Source organism: Salvelinus fontinalis, chromosome 38 (genome assembly GCF_029448725.1).
Source record: "Salvelinus fontinalis isolate EN_2023a chromosome 38, ASM2944872v1, whole genome shotgun sequence".
NCBI classification, from domain to species: domain Eukaryota; kingdom Metazoa; phylum Chordata; class Actinopteri; order Salmoniformes; family Salmonidae; genus Salvelinus; species Salvelinus fontinalis.
This window is the reverse complement of record NC_074702.1, coordinates 12,301,071-12,321,653: the sequence shown is the minus strand read 5'-3', so window position 1 is coordinate 12,321,653 and position 20,583 is coordinate 12,301,071. Positions and strand designations below refer to the sequence as shown.

Sequence of the window (20,583 nt, the reverse complement as noted above, 5' to 3'; positions counted from 1 at the left end):
GCTGTACCTGATCTCAGGGTCGGGGTTGTGTTAGCTACACCTGATCTCAGGGTCGGGGTTGTGTTAGCTATACCTGATCTCAGGGTCAGGGTTGTGTTAGCTGTACGTGATCTCAGGGTCGGGGTTGTGTTAGCTATACCTGATCTCAGGGTCGGGGTTGTGTTAGCTATATCTGATCTCAGGGTCGGGGTTGTGTTAACTATATCTGATCTCAGGGTCGGGGTTGTGTTAGCTCTACCTGATCTCCGGGTCGGTGTTGTGTTAGCTTTACCTGATTTCAGGGTTGCGGTTGTGTTAGCTCTACCTGATCTCAGGGTCGGGGTTGTGTTAGCTATACCTGATCTCAGGGTTGCGGTTGTGTTAGCTCTACCTGATCTCAGGGTTGGGGTTGTGTTAGCTATACCTGATCTCAGGGTTGCGGTTGTGTTAGCTCTACCTGATCTCAGGGTCGGGGTTGTGTTAGCTATACCTGATCTCGGGGTCGGGGTTGTGTTAGCTATACCTGATCTCGGGGTCGGGGTTGTGTTAGCTATACCTGATTTCGGGGTTGCGGTTGTGTTAGCTCTACCTGATCTCGGGGTCGGGGTTGTGTTAGCTATACCTGATCTCGGGGTCGGGGTTGTGTTAGCTATACCTGATCTCGGGGTCGGGGTTGTGTTAGCTATACCTGATCTCAGGTTTGGGGTTGTGTTAGCTGTACCTGATCTCAGGGTCGGGGTTGTGTTAGCTATACCTGATCTCAGGGTCAGGGTTGTGTTAGCTGTACGTGATCTCAGGGTCGGGGTTGTGTTAGCTATACCTGATCTCAGGGTCGGGGTTGTGTTAGCTATATCTGATCTCAGGGTCGGGGTTGTGTTAGCTGTACGTGATCTCAGGGTCGGGGTTGTGTTAGCTATACCTGATCTCGGGGTCGGGGTTGTGTTAGCTATACCTGATCTCAGGTTTGGGGTTGTGTTAGCTGTACCTGATCTCAGGGTCGGGGTTGTGTTAGCTATACCTGATCTCAGGGTCGGGGTTGTGTTAGCTATACCTGATCTCAGGGTCGGGGTTGTGTTAGCTGTACGTGATCTCAGGGTCGGGGTTGTGTTAGCTATACCTGATCTCAGGGTCGGGGTTGTGTTAGCTATATCTGATCTCAGGGTCGGGGTTGTGTTAGCTCTACCTGATCTCCGGGTCGGTGTTGTGTTAGCTTTACCTGATTTCAGGGTTGCGGTTGTGTTAGCTCTACCTGATCTCAGGGTCGGGGTTGTGTTAGCTATACCTGATCTCAGGGTTGCGGTTGTGTTAGCTCTACCTGATCTCAGGGTTGGGGTTGTGTTAGCTATACCTGATCTCAGGGTTGCGGTTGTGTTAGCTCTACCTGATCTCAGGGTCGGGGTTGTGTTAGCTATACCTGATCTCGGGGTCGGGGTTGTGTTAGCTATACCTGATCTCGGGGTCGGGGTTGTGTTAGCTATACCTGATTTCGGGGTTGCGGTTGTGTTAGCTCTACCTGATTTCAGGGTTGCGGTTGTGTTAGCTCTACCTGATCTCGGGGTCGGGGTTGTGTTAGCTATACCTGATCTCGGGGTCGGGGTTGTGTTAGCTATACCTGATCTCGGGGTCGGGGTTGTGTTAGCTATACCTGATCTCAGGTTTGGGGTTGTGTTAGCTGTACCTGATCTCAGGGTCGGGGTTGTGTTAGCTATACCTGATCTCAGGGTCAGGGTTGTGTTAGCTGTACGTGATCTCAGGGTCGGGGTTGTGTTAGCTATACCTGATCTCAGGGTCGGGGTTGTGTTAGCTATATCTGATCTCAGGGTCGGGGTTGTGTTAGCTGTACGTGATCTCAGGGTCGGGGTTGTGTTAGCTATACCTGATCTCAGGGTCGGGGTTGTGTTAGCTATACCTGATCTCAGGGTCGGGGTTGTGTTAGCTCTTCCTGATCTCAGGGTCGGGGTTGTGTTAGCTATATCTGATCTCAGGGTTGGGGTTGTATTAGCTATACCTGATGTCGGGGTTGTGTTAGCTATACCTGATCTCGGGGTTGCGGTTGTGTTAGCTCTACCTGATTTCAGGGTCGGGGTTGTGTTAGCTATACCTGATTTCAGGGTCGGGGTTCTGTTAGCTCTACCTGATCTCAGGGTCGGGGTTGTGTTAGCTCTACCTGATTTCAGGGTCGGGGTTGTGTTAGCTCTACCTGATTTCAGGGTTGCGGTTGTGTTAGCTATACCTGATTTCGGGGTCGGGGTTGTGTTAGCTCTACCTGATTTCAGGGTTGCGGTTGTGTTAGCTCTACCTGATTTCAGGGTTGCGGTTGTGTTAGCTCTACCTGATCTCGGGGTCGGGGTTGTGTTAGCTATACCTGATCTCGGGGTCGGGGTTGTGTTAGCTATACCTGATCTCGGGGTCGGGGTTGTGTTAGCTATACCTGATCTCAGGTTTGGGGTTGTGTTAGCTGTACCTGATCTCAGGGTCGGGGTTGTGTTAGCTATACCTGATCTCAGGGTCAGGGTTGTGTTAGCTGTACGTGATCTCAGGGTCGGGGTTGTGTTAGCTATACCTGATCTCAGGGTCGGGGTTGTGTTAGCTATATCTGATCTCAGGGTCGGGGTTGTGTTAGCTGTACGTGATCTCAGGGTCGGGGTTGTGTTAGCTATACCTGATCTCAGGGTCGGGGTTGTGTTAGCTATACCTGATCTCAGGGTCGGGGTTGTGTTAGCTCTTCCTGATCTCAGGGTCGGGGTTGTGTTAGCTATATCTGATCTCAGGGTTGGGGTTGTATTAGCTATACCTGATGTCGGGGTTGTGTTAGCTATACCTGATCTCGGGGTTGCGGTTGTGTTAGCTCTACCTGATTTCAGGGTCGGGGTTGTGTTAGCTATACCTGATTTCAGGGTCGGGGTTCTGTTAGCTCTACCTGATCTCAGGGTCGGGGTTGTGTTAGCTCTACCTGATTTCAGGGTCGGGGTTGTGTTAGCTCTACCTGATTTCAGGGTTGCGGTTGTGTTAGCTATACCTGATTTCGGGGTCGGGGTTGTGTTAGCTCTACCTGATTTCAGGGTTGCGGTTGTGTTAGCTCTACCTGATCTCAGGGTTGCGGTTGTGTTAGCTTTACCTGATCTCGGGGTCGGGGTTGTGTTAGCTATACCTGATCTCGGGGTCGGGGTTGTGTTAGCTATACCTGATCTCAGGGTCGGGGTTGTGTTAGCTATACCTGATCTCATTGTCGGGGTTGTGTTAGCTATACCTGATCTCGGGGTCGAGGTTGTGTTAGCTATACCTGATCTCGGGGTCGGGGTTGTGTTAGCTATACCTGATTTCGGGGTCGGGGTTGTGTTAGCTATACCTGATCTCGGGGTCGGGGTTGTGTTAGCTATACCTGATCTCAGGGTCGGGGTTGTGTTAGCCATACGTGATCTCAGGGTTACGGTTGTGTTAGCTCTACCTGATCTCAGGGTCGGGGTTGTGTTATCTGTAGCTGATCTCAGGGTCGGGGTTGTGTTAGCTATACCTGATCTCGGGGTCGGGGTTGTGTTAGCTATACCTGATCTCAGGGTCGGGGTTGTGTTAGCTATACGTGATCTCAGGGTTGCGGTTGTGTTAGCTCTACCTGATCTCAGGGTCGGGGTTGTGTTATCTGTAGCTGATCTCAGGGTCGGGGTTGTGTTAGCTCTACCTGATTTCACGGTTGCGGTTGTGTTAGCTTTACCTGATCTCAGGGTCGGGGTTGTGTTAGCTATACCTGATTTCAGGGTCGGGGTTGTATTAGCTCTACCTATCTCAGGGTCGGGGTTGTGTTAGCTATACCTGATCTCGGGGTCGGGGTTGTGTTAGCTATACCTGATCTCAGGGTCGAGGTTGTGTTAGCTTTACCTGATCTCGGGGTCGAGGTTGTGTTAGCTCTACCTGATCTCAGGGTCGGGGTTGTGTTAGCTATACCTGATCTCGGGGTCGGGGTTGTGTTAGCTATACCTGATCTCAGGGTCGGGGTTGTGTTAGCTCTACCTGATTTCAGGGTCGCGGTTGTGTTAGCTCTACCTGATTTCAGGGTCGGGGTTGTGTTAGCTCTACCTGATTTCAGGGTTGGGGTTGTGTTAGCTCTACCTGATCTCAGGGTCGGGGTTGTGTTAGCTCTACCTGATCTCAGGGTCGGGGTTGTGTTAGCTCTACCTGATCTCAGGGTCGGGGTTGTGTTAGCTCTACCTGAACTCAGGGTCGGGGTTGTGTTAGCTGTACCTGATTTCAGGTTCGGGGTTGTGTTAGCTCTACCTGATCTCAGGGTTGGGGTTGTGTTATCTGTACCTGATCTCAGGGTCGGGGTTGTGTTAGCTCTACCTGATATCAGAGTTGGGGTTGTGTTAGCTCTACCTGATTTCGGGGTCGAGGTTGTGTTAGCTCTACCTGATCTCGGGGTCGAGGTTGTGTTAGCTCTACCTGATCTCAGGGTCGGGGTTGTGTTAGCTATACCTGATTTCAGGGTCGGGGTTGTGTTAGCTATAACTGATCTCAGGGTGGGGGTTGTGTTAGCTATACGTGATCTCAGGGTCGGGGTTGTGTTAGCTCTACCTGATTTCAGGGTCGGGGTTGTGTTAGCTATACCTGATCTCGGGGTCGGGGTTGTGTTAGCTATACCTGATTTCGGGGTCGGGGTTGTGTTAGCTATACCTGATCTCGGGGTCGGGGTTGTGTTAGCTATACCTGATCTCAGGGTCGGGGTTGTGTTAGCTATACCTGATCTCAGGGTTGCGGTTGTGTTAGCTCTACCTGATCTCAGGGTCGGGGTTGTGTTATCTGTAGCTGATCTCAGGGTCGGGGTTGTGTTAGCTCTACCTGATTTCACGGTTGCGGTTGTGTTAGCTTTACCTGATCTCAGGGTCGGGGTTGTGTTAGCTATACCTGATTTCAGGGTCGGGGTTGTATTAGCTCTACCTATCTCAGGGTCGGGGTTGTGTTAGCTATACCTGATCTCGGGGTCGGGGTTGTGTTAGCTATACCTGATCTCAGGGTCGGGGTTGTGTTAGCTATACCTGATTTCAGGGTCGCGGTTGTGTTAGCTCTACCTGAACTCAGGGTCGGGGTTGTGTTAGCTGTACCTGATTTCAGGGTCGGGGTTGTGTTAGCTGTACGTGATCTCGGGGTCGAGGTTGTGTTAGCTTTACCTGATCTCAGGGTTGGGGTTGTGTTAGCTATACCTGATCTCATTGTCGGGGTTGTGTTAGCTATACCTGATCTCGGGGTCGAGGTTGTGTTAGCTTTACCTGATCTCGGGGTCGAGGTTGTGTTAGCTCTACCTGATCTCAGGGTCGGGGTTGTGTTAGCTATACCTGATCTCGGGGTCGGGGTTGTGTTAGCTATACCTGATCTCAGGGTCGGGGTTGTGTTAGCTCTACCTGATTTCAGGGTCGCGGTTGTGTTAGCTCTACCTGATTTCAGGGTCGGGGTTGTGTTAGCTCTACCTGATTTCAGGGTTGGGGTTGTGTTAGCTCTACCTGATCTCAGGGTCGGGGTTGTGTTAGCTCTACCTGATCTCAGGGTCGGGGTTGTGTTAGCTCTACCTGATCTCAGGGTCGGGGTTGTGTTAGCTCTACCTGAACTCAGGGTCGGGGTTGTGTTAGCTGTACCTGATTTCAGGGTCGGGGTTGTGTTAGCTCTACCTGAAGTTAGGGTTGGGGTTGTGTTATTTGTACCTGATCTCAGGGTCGGGGTTGTGTTAGCTCTACCTGATATCAGAGTTGGGGTTGTGTTAGCTCTACCTGATTTCGGGGTCGAGGTTGTGTTAGCTCTACCTGATCTCGGGGTCGAGGTTGTGTTAGCTCTACCTGATCTCAGGGTCGGGGTTGTGTTAGCTATACCTGATTTCAGGGTCGGGGTTGTGTTAGCTATACCTGATCTCAGGGTCGGGGTTGTGTTAGCTATACGTGATCTCAGGGTCGGGGTTGTGTTAGCTCTACCTGATTTCAGGGTCGGGGTTGTGTTAGCTATACCTGATCTCGGGGTCGGGGTTGTGTTAGCTATACCTGATTTCGGGGTCGGGGTTGTGTTAGCTATACCTGATCTCGGGGTCGGGGTTGTGTTAGCTATACCTGATCTCAGGGTCGGGGTTGTGTTAGCTATACGTGATCTCAGGGTTGCGGTTGTGTTAGCTCTACCTGATCTCATGGTCGGGGTTGTGTTATCTGTAGCTGATCTCAGGGTCGGGGTTGTGTTAGCTCTACCTGATTTCACGGTTGCGGTTGTGTTAGCTTTACCTGATCTCAGGGTCGGGGTTGTGTTAGCTATACCTGATTTCAGGGTCGGGGTTGTATTAGCTCTACCTATCTCAGGGTCGGGGTTGTGTTAGCTATACCTGATCTCAGGGTCGGGGTTGTGTTAGCTATACCTGATTTCAGGGTCGCGGTTGTGTTAGCTCTACCTGAACTCAGGGTCGGGGTTGTGTTAGCTCTACCTGATTTCAGGGTCGGGGTTGTGTTAGCTGTACGTGATCTCGGGGTCGAGGTTGTGTTAGCTTTACCTGATCTCAGGGTTGGGGTTGTGTTAGCTATACCTGATCTCATTGTCGGGGTTGTGTTAGCTATACCTGATCTCGGGGTCGAGGTTGTGTTAGCTTTACCTGATCTCGGGGTCGAGGTTGTGTTAGCTCTACCTGATCTCAGGGTCGGGGTTGTGTTAGCTATACCTGATCTCGGGGTCGGGGTTGTGTTAGCTATACCTGATCTCAGGGTCGGGGTTGTGTTAGCTCTACCTGATTTCAGGGTCGCGGTTGTGTTAGCTCTACCTGATTTCAGGGTCGGGGTTGTGTTAGCTCTACCTGATTTCAGGGTTGGGGTTGTGTTAGCTCTACCTGATCTCAGGGTCGGGGTTGTGTTAGCTCTACCTGATCTCAGGGTCGGGGTTGTGTTAGCTCTACCTGATCTCAGGGTCGGGGTTGTGTTAGCTATACCTGATTTCAGGGTCGGGGTTGTGTTAGCTATACCTGATCTCAGGGTCGGGGTTGTGTTAGCTATACGTGATCTCAGGGTCGGGGTTGTGTTAGCTCTACCTGATTTCAGGGTTGGGGTTGTGTAAGCTATACGTGATTTCAGGGTTGGGGTTGTGTTAGCTCTACCTGATTTCAGGGTTGGGGTTGTGTAAGCTATACGTGATTTCAGGGTTGGGGTTGTGTTAGCTGTACCTGATTTCAGGGTTGCGGTAGCGCAGGGCCTGTGCCAGCAGCTCAGAGGTCTGTTGGAAGCAGTGGCTCAGCTCGTCTAACTTCTGCTCCATGGAGATGATGCGCTGCTCCAGCTCCCGGTACGAGTTGTTCCAGTTGGCACTCAAGTCGCACATGATCATCTGCATCTGTTCACCATCAATCAACCAACCAACCAAACAAACAACCAAACATGATCATCTGCATCTGTTCACCATCAATCAACCAACCAATCAACCAACCAACCAAATATGATCATCTGCATCTGTTCACCATCAATCAACCAACCAATCAACCAACCAACCAAATATGATCATCTGCATCTGTTCACCATCAATTAACCATCAATCAACCAAACATGATCATCTGCATCTGTTCACCATCAACCAACCAAACAACCAAACATGATCATCTGCATCTGTTCACCATCAATTAACCAACCAACCAAACATGATCATCTGCATCTGTTCACCATCAATCAACCAAACAACCAAACATGATCTACTGCATCTGTTCACCATCAACCAACCAAACAACCAAACATGATCTACTGCATCTGTTCACCATCAACCAACCAAACAACCAAACATGATCTACTGCATCTGTTCACCATCAACCAACCAAACAACCAAACATGATCTACTGCATCTGTTCACCATCGATCAACCATCAATCAACCAAACATTATCATCTGCATCTGTTCACCGTCAATCAACCAAACAAACGATCAAACAGACAATTAATCCATTCACCCAATGCTAGTTGTGTTGTGTTTTTTTATAGTTATTTGTCGTAACAACACAAGCATGCCTAACAAAATCCAGACATGGAATTCAGATAAACCCAGACTTAACCCCAGATGAGCTGAGGGTGACAGTGGCAACTCTCTTGGGGGAAACAACTCCCTAGGGTAGTTAAAACATTGAGGGGAACCACATATGACACATGTACTTATCTCCCATCTCCCATGTCTCCTGTGATCGTTTCTTCCTCATAAACTGGTTCCTGTGTTCGATATACACATGAGCTGGACTTGCACAAATATATTGATCAATTTAATTAATAAAAGTGCTTACCACCCATTAACTATAGACATTTTCTTTAGTTGTGCATTCTTTGCCAGGTATACTGCCCATTAGGTAAAAAGCTCTGAGTCTAGGAATACATCACAGAGTGACTTGAACCTTCTGCTAGAACTCATGGCTGTTTTATAGAGTTTTATGTGTCTTTTACAGACATTTTATGTGTCTCAACACCTAGTAATAAATTACACAGCAAATTTAATATACTGGATAATGGTCTGTTTCAAAAGTGTGGTTATTACCTGGATCTGGGTTATCCTGCACACGTGTGTGTGTGTGTGTGTGTGTGTGTGTGTGTGTGTGTGTGTGTGTGTGTGTGTGTGTGTGTGTGTGTGTGTGTGTGCGCGCGCGCTTGCAAATGTAGGTGTCTGTGCGTTCATCAGTGTGTGTGTGCTTGTTGATATTTTATCCTTTGACCCAGTTTCAGTAGAGAGCAGAGCAGGGGACATGAAAGAGGGACCTCCCAGATGAGTAGGGGTCATGTACAACCTGAACACTGGCACACAATGACCGGCACAGCCACGCAATGCAGCAGAAAAACACATGAACTCACACACACACACACATATACAAATGCACACACAAATGGAGACACTTATACCCACACACAAGCACGCGCATGCATGCATGTACGCACTAGATACACACATACACGCACACACAAGACAAAAAAACATCACATACCAGCAGAGACATACACAGGCCTACACTTCAGCTTTCATTCATGCAAATGCACACAACATAGTAGGGTGCATTTCACAGCTCTGCCGTGAGTTGTTCTAGCCTACTGTATGGTGTGGTTGGTTTACCTTGGGCAGGTCGACCATCTCACTGGCGTAATCTCTCAGCTTCCTTTGTTTGAGGCGCAGGTGCCGGAATCTGTCCAAAACAGACAAAGGACATAGCAACATCTTAGTATGATAACGGTGTGATAGTGACCTTAAATAAATGTCTGGGCCTGAAGTGAGAAACTGTCATTACTGCCACTTCTACCCATTACAGTATAGATCTGATTGGGTAGTGTGTGCACTATAGAGGGTCCCCTTCACTGAACAATCACAACACCCCTTATACTAACAATTACACAATCCTTTGGCTTTGAGAAAAGCTGAGGTACATAAAAGAAAACAATTGCTTCAGACTTAAAATGGCAATCAGCAATAGAAACAAGAACATAGCGTTCTCCATGCCCCTGTTTCGGTAAAAAGTTGAGGGATGGAGCTGTAGAAATGAAACCACTCACATTCATAGACAGGGCTATGGATGCAAGAACTGACCATCCATACTATCAAAATAGTTTAAACTATGTTTGAGGCTATATAGTGTTTGTTTACATTTACTTTGTTTCAAAACATTGGAGCATAACTAGCTTATATTTGGGGTTCTGAAGAGGCACAACAGTTGAACTTTATAAATGCCTCATCAGTAAGTCATACTCTTCAAGGATCAATGGTTAGGGGAGACCAGGGTTGGTTGTCACACATTGTACTCTTGTGTGTATTTCTCAGCACTAGTATATCTAACAAGATTATTTTTTAATATTAGGAGAAAGACCAAGGTCTTCGGTTGAAATGGGGACCCTTTTTAACCTCATATCTTATTCTAATATGGAGTTCTAAGCCATCAAACACACTCTGTCCACTTGTGACAACCAGCCACATCGTGGGGTTGGATGTCACACAGTATGTTGTTGATTTTCACAATGTTTGCTAGTAGTTTATTCATTTTGTAACAGGAAATGAAGAAATATAACATCTTACAAATAGCCTTTCTTTGATTGAACAATATTCCTGACCAAATTCAGCATTTTATGTTGTGAGAATATCATATGACATTCTGAGTAAATGTGTATGTACATGTGTTTAGTTAAGTTCATTAAGATCCCCATTAGCTACTGCACATGCAGCAGCTACTCTTCCTGAGGTCCACATAAAACATACAAATACATGACAAAGTACAGAACAGTTGCCCTCAGGACAGCCTCAATTCATCAAGGCATGGACTCTACGAGGTATCAAAATAATTCCCTAGGGATTCTGGCCAATGTTGACTCCAACACTTCCCACACTTGTGTCAAGTTGGCTGGATGTCCTTTGTGTGGTGGACCATTCTTGATACACAAGGGAAACTGTTGAGCGTTAAAACCCCAGCAGCGCTGCAGTTCTTGACACAAACTGATGTGCCTGGCACCTACTAACATACCCCGTTCAAAGGCACTTAAATAGTTTATCTTGCCCATTCACCCTCTGAATGGCACACATACACAATCCATGTCTCAATTGTGTCAAGTCTCCTCCCCTTCACGCTACTGATTGAAGTAAATTTAACAATTGACATCAATAAGGGATGATAGCTTTCACCTGGATTCACCTGGTTAGTCTATGGCATGGAAAGAGCGGGTGTTCTTAATGTTTGTATACTCAGTGTATATTCATATTCTTATATACAGTACAGTTAAATCAGATCTTTAGAAAGAGGAGAGGCGCTGTGATACAATACTGTATGTTTATTATCAGATTTTTACAGCTAAACTTGCTTTTTGCCTGAGTAACCTCTGGTGGCAGAGCATTCCACGATGACATGGCGTTATACATAACTAAGCAACGCATAAAATCTGTTTTTGGTTTGGGTACCGTGAAGAAAACCCATAGTGGCATGTCTGGTGGGGAATGTGTCTTTTTCAAGTGTATGCACATAGATTATACAAGTGGTTAGTCATATTGCAACACACAAATGTTTCTTCAAAAGACTAGAAGATAAGTAGTCAATTTCTCCTCAACCCTCAACCGTGAGACCATCATGCATGTTGTTGATGTTAGTTCTGTTTGTGCTGTTAAGGGCAAGGCACACTGCTTTGTTTTGAGCCAGCTGCAGCTTTGCTAAGTCTTTCTTTGCTGAACCTGACCGTAACACCAGACACAGTAATTATGACTGGACAAGATCAGAGCCCGAACAACTAGTACAGTTGATCTTTGTGTCACAAACGCAGAACATATTTTTATAACAACTTTGTCAATATAACCAGACTTTGATAACATACCATCCAATGTTACTCCCTGGAGTTCAGCTTCTTCAACTTGTTCAATGGTCACATCCTGGTCACATCCTGCACAACTCCAGTTGAGGCTTAGAGAATGCTTTTAACCAAATACAATGCTTTTGGTTTTAGATGTATTTAAGGCCAGTTTATTGTTAATTACCCATTCTGACTGTAACTCTTTACTAAGAGCCTCAGTGAGCTCACTGGCTGTAGGTGCTTATGTGTAGAGTGTGCATTCTTGTAAACAATAGAGAATAGTAACAGCCCAAGGCAACAGTCGTGGCCAAAAGTTTTGAGAATGACCCAAATATTAATTTTCACAAAGTTTGCTGCTTCAGTGTCTTTAGATATTTTTGTGAGATGTTACTATGGAATACTGAAGTATAATTACAAGCATTTCATAAGTGTCAAAGGCTTTTATTGACAATTACATGAAGATGATGCAAAGAGTCAATATTTGCAGTGTTGACCCTTCTTTTTCAAGACCTCTGCAATCCGCCCTGGCATGCTGTCAATTAAATTCTGGGCCACATCCTGACTGATGACAGCCCATTCTTGCATAATCAATGCTTGGGGTTTGTCAGAATTTGTGGGTTGTTGTTTGTCCAACCGCCTCTTGAGGATTGACCACAAGTTCTCCATGTGATTAAGATCTGGGGAGTTTCCTGGCCATGGACCCAAAATATCGATGTTTTGTTCCCCGAGCCACTTAGTTATCACTTTTGCCTTATGACAAGGTGCTCCATCATGCTGGAAAAGGCATTGTTCGTCACCAAACTGTTCCTGGATGGTTGGGAGAAGTTGCTCCCGGAGGTTGTGTTGGTACCATTCTTTATTCATTGCTGTGTTCTTAGGCAAAATTGTGAGTGAGCCCACTCCTTTGGCTGAGAAGTAACCCCACACATGAATGGCCTCAGGATGCTTTACTGTTGGCATGACACAGGACTGATGGTAGCGCTCACCTTGACTTCTCCGGACAAGCTTTTTTCCGGGTGCCCCAAACAATCGGAAAGGGGATTCATTAGAGAAAATGACTTTGCCTCAGTACTCAGGAGTCCAATCCCTGTACCTTTTTCAGAATATCAGTCTGTTCCTGATGTTTTTCCTGGAGAGAAGTGGCTTCTTTGCTGCCCTTCTTGACACCGGGCCATCCTCCAAAAGTCTTTGCCTCACTCTGCGTGCAGATTCACTCACACCTGCCTGCTGCCATTCCTGAGCAAGCTCTGTACTGGTGGTGCCCTGATCCCACAGCTGAATCAACTTTAGGAGATGGTCCTGGCGCTTGCTGGGCTTTCTTGGGCACCTTGAAGCCATCTTCACAACAATTGAACCGCTCTCCTTGAAGTTCTTGATGATCCGATAAATGGTTGATTTAGGTGGAATCTTACTGGCAGCAATATCCTTGCCTGTGAAGCCCTTTTGTGCAAAGCAATGATGACAGCATGTGTTTCATTGCAGGTAACCATGATTGACAGAGGAAGAACAATGATTCCAAGCACCACCCTCCTTTTGAAGCTTCCAGTCTGTTATTCGAACTCAATCAGCATGACAGAGTGATCTCCAGGCTTGTCCTCGTTAACACTCACACCTGTGTTAACGAGAGAATCACTGGCATGATGTCAGCTGGTCCTTTTCTGGCAGGGCTGAAATGCAGTGGAAATGGTTTTTGGGATTCAGTTCAGTTGCATGGCAAAGAGGGACTTTGAAATTAATTGCAATTCATCTGATCACTCTTCATAACATTCTGGAGTATATGCAAATTGCCATCATACAAACTGAGGCAGCAGACTTTGTGAAAATTAATATTTGTGACATTCTCAAAACTTTTGGCCATGACTGTACACCTTAGCCAAATACATTTAAACTCAGTTTTTCACAATTCCTGACATTTAGTCCTAGTAAAGATTCTGTGTTTTAGGTCAGTTAGGATCACCACTTTTATTTTAACAATGTGAAATGTCAGAATAATAGTTGAGAGAATGATTTATTTCAGATTTTATTTCTTTCATCACATTCCCAGTGGGTCAGAAGTTTACATACACTCAATTAGTATTTGGTAGCATTGCCTTTAAATTGTTTAACTTGGGTCAAATATTTCGGGTAGCCTTCCACAAGCTTCCCACAATAAGTTGGGTGAATGTTGGCCCATTCCTCCTGACAGAGCTGGTGTAACTGAGTCAGGTTTGTAGGCCTCTGTGCTCGCACACACTTTTTCAGTTCTGCCCACAAATGTTCTATAGGATTGAGGTCAGGGCTTTGTGATGGCCACTCCAATACCTTGACTTTGTTGTCCTTAAGCCATTTTGCCACAACTTTGGAAGTATGCTTGGGGTCATTGTCCATTTGGAAGACCCATTTGCGACCAAGCTTTACCTTTCTGAATGATGTCTTGAGATGTTGCTTCAATATATCCACATAATTTTCCTTCCTCGTGATGCCATCTATTTTGTGAAGTGCACCAGTACCTCCTGCAGCAAAGCAACCCCACAACATGATGCTGCAGGAGGTACTGGTGCACTTCACAAAATAGATGGCATCACGAGATGCTGTGCTTCACGGTTAGGATGGTGTTCTTCGGCTTGCAAGCCTCCCCCTTTTTCCACCAAACATAACGATGGTCATTATGGCCAACCAGTTCTATTTCTGTTTCATCAGACCAGAGGACATTTCTCAAAAAAGTCAGATCTTTGTCCCCATGTGCAGTTGCAAACTGTAGTCTGGCTTTTTTATGGCGGTTTTGGAGCAGTGGCTACTTCTTTGCTGAGCGGCCTTTCAGGTTATGTCGATATAGGACTTGTTTTACTGTGGATATAGATACTTTTGTACCTGTTTCCTCCAGCATCTTCACAAGGTCCTATGCTGTTGTTCTGGGATTGATTTGCGCTTCTCGCACCAAAGTACATTCATCTCTAGGAGACAGAACGCGTCTCCTTCCTGAGCGCTATGCCGGTTGCGTGGTCCCATGGTGTTTATACTTGCGTACTATTGTTTGTACAGATGAACGTGGTACCTTCAGACGTTTGAAAATTGCTCCCAAGGATGAACCACACTTGTGGAGGACTATAACTTTTTTTCTTGGGTCTTGGCTGATTTCTTTTGATTTTCCCATGATGTCAAGCAAAGAGGCACTGAGTTTGAAGGCAGGCCTTGAAATACATCCACAGGTACACCTCCAATTGACTCAAATTATGTCAATTATCAGAAGCTTCTAAAGTCATGACATAATTTTCTGGAATTTTCCAAGCTGTTTAAAGGCACAGTCAACTTAGTGTATGTAAACTTCTGACCCACTGGAATTGTGATACAGTGGAATTGTGATACAATTATAAGTGAAATAATCTGTCTGTAAACAATTGTTGGAAAAATTACTTGTGTCATGCACAAAGTAGATGTCCTAACCGACTTGCCAAAACTATAGTTTGTTAACAAGAAATGTGTGGAGTGGTTGAAAAACTAGTTTTAATGACTCCAACCTAAGTGTATGTAAACTTCCGACTTCAACTGTATCTGATGTTGGAGAAGGTTCCATTGAAGAATACTCTCTGAGTTCCATTTGATTAGTAACTCTCTAACCGTATAATGGCAGGTGATGTAAATCCATAACACCTTTTTTCAATGCAAATGATGATCAATAACATCAAAGGCTGCACTGAAATCTAATAATACAGCTCCAACTATCATCTTACTATCCATTTATTTTAGCCAATCATCAGCCATCTTAGTCAGTACAAGTTGGGTGCCCTTCCCTATATGCACACTGAAGTCAGTAGTTAACTTGTTCTTTGAAAAATCGCGTAGCATTTGTTCAAACACAATTTTATCCATCTCTTACAAAGAACAGGCTGCAAACTGATTGGGCATCTGTTACAGCCAGTAAAGGTTGCTTTACTATTATTAGGTACGGGAATTACTTTATCTTCCTTCCACGCCTGTGGACACACACTCCTTTAGGCTTTGGTTAAAGACATGGCAAATAGGGGTGGCAATACAGTCTGCTACTATTCTCAAATGCTTCCCATATTGGTTGTCTATACCTGGTGACTTATCCTTTTTGATGGATACCAATAGTTTTTCCACCTCTTCCGCATGTAACGGATGTGAAATGGCTAGCTAGTTAGCGGGTACGCGCTACTAGCGTTTCAATCAGTTACGTCACTTGCTCTGAAACCTAGAAGTAGGGTTGCCCCTTGCTCTGCAAGGGCCGCGGCTTTTGTGGAGCGATGGGTAACGACGCTCAGTGGGTGACTGTTGTTGATGTGTGCAGAGGGTCCCTGGTTCGCGCCCGTGTTGGGGCGAGGGGACGTACTAAAGTTATACTGTTACATTGATGCTGTTGACCCGGATCACTGGTTGCTGCGGAAAAGGAGGAGGTTGAAAGGGGGGTGAGTGTAACGGATGTGAAATGGCTAGCTAGTTAGTGGGTACGCGCTACTAGCGTTTCAATCAGTTACGTCACTTGCTCTGAAACCTAGAAGTAGTGTTGCACCTTGCTCTGCAAGGGCCGCGGCCTTTGTGGAGCGATGGGTAACGATGCTTCGTGGTCGACCGTTGTTGATGTGTGCAGAGGGTCCCTGGTTCACGCCCGGGTCGGGGCGAGGGGACATACTAAAGTTATACTGTTACACGCACAATGTTGACCAAATTCAAAACAGCAATCATTCTCTTTCATTATTAGATCTTCAATACAATAATATGATGGTTCACTGTTCAATGTTGTAAATTCACTTCTCAGTTTGTCCACTTTACCAGTGAAATAGTCACTGAAACGATTGGCTATATCAAAAGGTTTTGTTAGAAATGACGCATCAACTTCAAATTATTATTTTGTTCTGCCCAGAATATAATTTAACGTAACAAATCATTTTTATGTGGGTGTGTGTTAGAAAAAATATGTGTGTGAGAAGGGAGCTCTTTATAGCACAATAACTAAAGAGCTTGGGATGTAATGGAGCTGATAGCGACAACCTACTTCACATTCCATGTGACAACCATCCCCAACAGTTATCACATGATTTGACCTAGGAACTCAGAAATAGGTTTGAAATATAGCCCTCCCTTTCCTATTTTCAACAAACATAATTGTTCATAGATACTCCCAAAATTCAAACATTTACAAAGAAAGCACCAATCAATTTTTTTTTTAACTTTCACCTATGAAATAGACATACATTCCCCTCACCTCAATGTTTTGTCATGCTGACATGAATTGACCAGGTGGATGAGTTCTTTCAAAGAATTCACACATGTTAACCTTAAATATAGTGTATTACACAGTGCCATTGACATTGGGATTAATTAGCACTGTGACAACCAAATTGTGAGACAACCAACCCCAGTCCCCTGGGGAGACTGGATGTAGCATCTGCAGGTTGACCCTTTAAGTTTATCGTGTTTGGCTCTTAGATACTGTCAATAACTCAACATCCAGGAGCCCTGCTTTGTGTTCAGAATGGGTAGATTGGAGAAATATCTGTTGCTCCAATGATTTCGACGTTTAGGGTTGGGGAAAAAAACTACATTTAGATTCTAAGCTGGATGAAACCAGAACTGCCCCAGAATAAGAAAAACAGAAACCAATATTGCAGGGAACTTCCATCAAGCACTCATGTGCACTAAAATGTCCTAGTGGGGATGCCAGAGCCAAAGAACCGATGCATAAAAACCTGAAAAAGTAAAAGCAAAAGGAGTTTCTAAATAGTAACTTAACTGTTTGGCTCCGTCTCCATTCCAAGGTGCTGGAAGTGCCTCCTCATGCTTTCTTCCACCGTGTATTTAAAGTGGGTCTGCTAACTGTACAACAGGAAATGTAACCCCTCCACCCTAACAGGCATACTCTCTCTCGCCCACACACATGCACATACACACATGCACACACACACAGTATTATGAAGTCCTGCTACCTGATAATGACTCACACATTCACACGTCTAAGCTTCCTTGATCTCCAGTGAAAGAAGTCAGGCAACCCCACACCTCACTCCACTTGTTATTAGCAGGAAGGCTAGGATACATATTGTCAAACATCATGGATGAACAACAATGAAAGTAGACATGGGGAAGCAGGCAGAGGACGTCAAAGTTCCCAAGTGCTATTATGGAGAAGGAGCTGTCATTCAGGATGTTTTTTTTGTCAAACACAAGCAGTTTTTTGTAACTTTTCCGGTGTTTCTTAGTTGTGATTTGACTTCACATGATGGAAGTTCCTTCTTCTGAATTCTGTGTCAAATAAATGTTTCACTGTTTGTCAGATGACCACTGTCCAGTTATTTTAGTCATGAGAGCTTTTGTAAGAGTGAGACTATGTTGTATGCTTTACTCTATTCTGAATTCAAACTGTACTATTGTCAGTGAATGTATCCATTTGATTGATGTCTAAAGTCGATTTTAGATAGTGGCCTAATCTTTTACCGAAGGGGTGGAGTGCCAAGCTTGTTTTGCTGGACCATAGCATCCAAACAAAATAGACTCAGTTCAGTGTTGACAAAGAGTTAATGACCCATAAAACCATCACAACACACACACACACACACACACTTTAGACGGCTTAGTGTTCTGAACGGTCTCTAAAAGTATTGCTATTCTTCTGTTCTCCAGTGTTTCTGCAGAACAAATCTAGTAGAGATGAGATGTGTCAAGAAACCTGAAGATGCATATAGTAGAGGACAAACTGATGGCCTACTCCCATCTGAAATACAAAGGTTAAACTGTGATGAGGACTTACACTCTGATGGCCTCCAGTAGGCACCTCTGGTGTCTGCGGTGCTCTCCACTGTTTCCCCTGGTCAGGTTGGTGCGGTGCAGCAGCCAACACTCCCTCAGCACATTGGCAGCAGCATGGCGGATCTGGGACAGACAGAGTGCCAACATCAAGACCCAGTCAATCAAACCTGCAGCCCTAACGTGTACGTGTGTGACACACACTCCTTTGTACAGCATGACTGTCAAAGCTGGAGATAAGAGTATATGGAACGGTGATGCATTAAGCTAACACTCATGCTTATGGCAGGATTAAGTTATAAAGACTTACAGCACTAACCGGAAGGTTAGCATGGTGTCATCTTGAGGGCATGTTATATCATGGTGCCATCATGGGAATATGTTTATATCATGGTGCCATCATGGGAAAATGTTTATATCATGGTGCCATCATGGGAAAATGTTTATATCATGGTGCCATCATGGGAGAATGTTTATATCATGGTGCCATCATGGGAATATGTTTATATCATGGTGCCATCATGGGAAAATGTTTATATCATGGTGCCATCATGGGAGAATGTTTATATCATGGTGCCATCATGGGAGAATGTTTATATCATGGTGCCATCATGGGAATATGTTTATATCATGGTGCCATCATGGGAAAATGTTTATATCATGGTGCCATCATGGGAGAATGTTTATATCATGGTGCCATCATGGGAGAATGTTTATATCATGGTGCCATCATGGGAGAATGTTTATATCATGGTGCCATCATGGGAATATGTTTATATCATGGTGCCATCATGGGAAAATGTTTATATCATGGTGCCATCATGGGAGAATGTTTATATCATGGTGCCATCATGGGAATATGTTTATATCATGGTGCCATCATGGGAAAATGTTTATATCATGGTGCCATCATGGGAGAATGTTTATATCATGGTGCCATCATGGGAATATGTTTATATCATGATGCCATCATGGGAATATGTTTATATCATGGTGCCATCTTGGGAATATGTTTATATCATGGTGCCATCATGGGAATATGTTTATATCATGGTGCCATCATGGGAATATGTTTATATCATGGTGCCATCTTGGGAATATGTTTATATCATGATGCCATCATGGGAATATGTTTATATCATGGTGCCATCTTGGGAATATGTTTATATCATGGTGCCATCGTGGGAATATGTTTATATCATGGTGCCATCATGGGAATATGTTTATATCATGGTGCCATCATGGGAGAATGTTTAAATCATGGTGCCATCATGGGAGAATGTTTATGTCATGATGCCATCATGGGAGTATGTTTAAATCATGGTGCCATCATGGGAATATGTTTATATCATGGTGCCATCATGGGAATATGTTTATATCATGGTGCCATCATGGGAATATGTTTATATCATGGTGCCATCATGGGAATATGTTTATATCATGGTGCCATCATGGGAGAATGTTTAAATCATGGTGCCATCATGGGAGAATGTTTATGTCATGATGCCATCATGGGAGTATGTTTAAATCATGGTGCCATCATGGGAATATGTTTATATCATGGTGCCATCATGGGAATATGTTTATGTCATGGTGCCATCATGGGAATATGTTTATATCATGGTGCCATCTTGGGGGCATGTTTATATCATGGTGCCATCATGGGAGAATGTTTATATCATGGTGCCATCATGGGAGAATGTTTATATCATGGTGCCATCATGGGAGAATGTTTATATCATGATGCCATCATGGGAATATGTTTATGTCATGGTGCCATCATGGGAATATGTTTATATCATGGTGCCATCTTGGGGGCATGTTTATATCATGGTGCCATCATGGGAATATGTTTATATCATGGTGCCATCATGGGAGAATGTTTAAATCATGATGCCATCATGGGAGCATGTTTATATCATGGTGCCATCATGGGAGAATGTTTATATCATGGTGCCATCATGGGAGAATGTTTATACCATGGTGCCATCATGGGAATATGTTTATATCATGGTGCCATCATGGGAGAATGTTTATATCATGGTGCCATCATGGGAGAATGTTTAAATCATGGTGCCATCATGGGAGAATGTTTATATCATGGTGCCATCTTGGGGGCATGTTTATGTCATGGTGCCATCATGGGAATATGTTTATATCATGGTGCCATCATGGGAGAATGTTTAAATCATGGTGCCATCATTGGAGAATGTTTAAATCATGGTGCCATCATGGGAGAATGTTTATATCATGGTGCCATCATGGGAGTATGTTTAAATCATGGTGCCATCATGGGAATATGTTTAAATCATGGTGCCATCATGGGAGAATGTTTATATTATGGTGCCATCATGGGAGTATGTTAAAATCATGGTGCCATCATGGGAATATGTTTATATCATGGTGCCATCATGGGAATATGTTTAAATCATGGTGCCATCATGGGAGTATGTTAAAATCATGGTGCCATCATGGGAGAATGTTTATATCATGGTGCCATCATGGGAGAATGTTTATATCATGGTGCCATCATGGGAGAATGTTTAAATCATGGTGCCATCATGGGAGAATGT

General features: G+C 44.9%; 1 protein-coding gene across 1 annotated transcript in view; it reads right to left on the bottom strand.

Moving 5' to 3' along the window:
- Positions 1 to 20,583, bottom strand: part of LOC129838029 (intermediate conductance calcium-activated potassium channel protein 4-like) — a 59,718-nt gene that overhangs the window by 11,840 nt on the left and 27,295 nt on the right. Inside the window, exons 6-8 of the mRNA XM_055904693.1 lie at positions 18,015 to 18,136; positions 9,063 to 9,132; positions 7,154 to 7,320 (exon numbers count right to left, since the gene is read on the bottom strand). Of these exons, the coding sequence (XP_055760668.1) occupies positions 7,154 to 7,320; positions 9,063 to 9,132; positions 18,015 to 18,136 (359 nt within the window). The remainder of the gene's footprint in view (positions 1 to 7,153; positions 7,321 to 9,062; positions 9,133 to 18,014; positions 18,137 to 20,583) is intronic.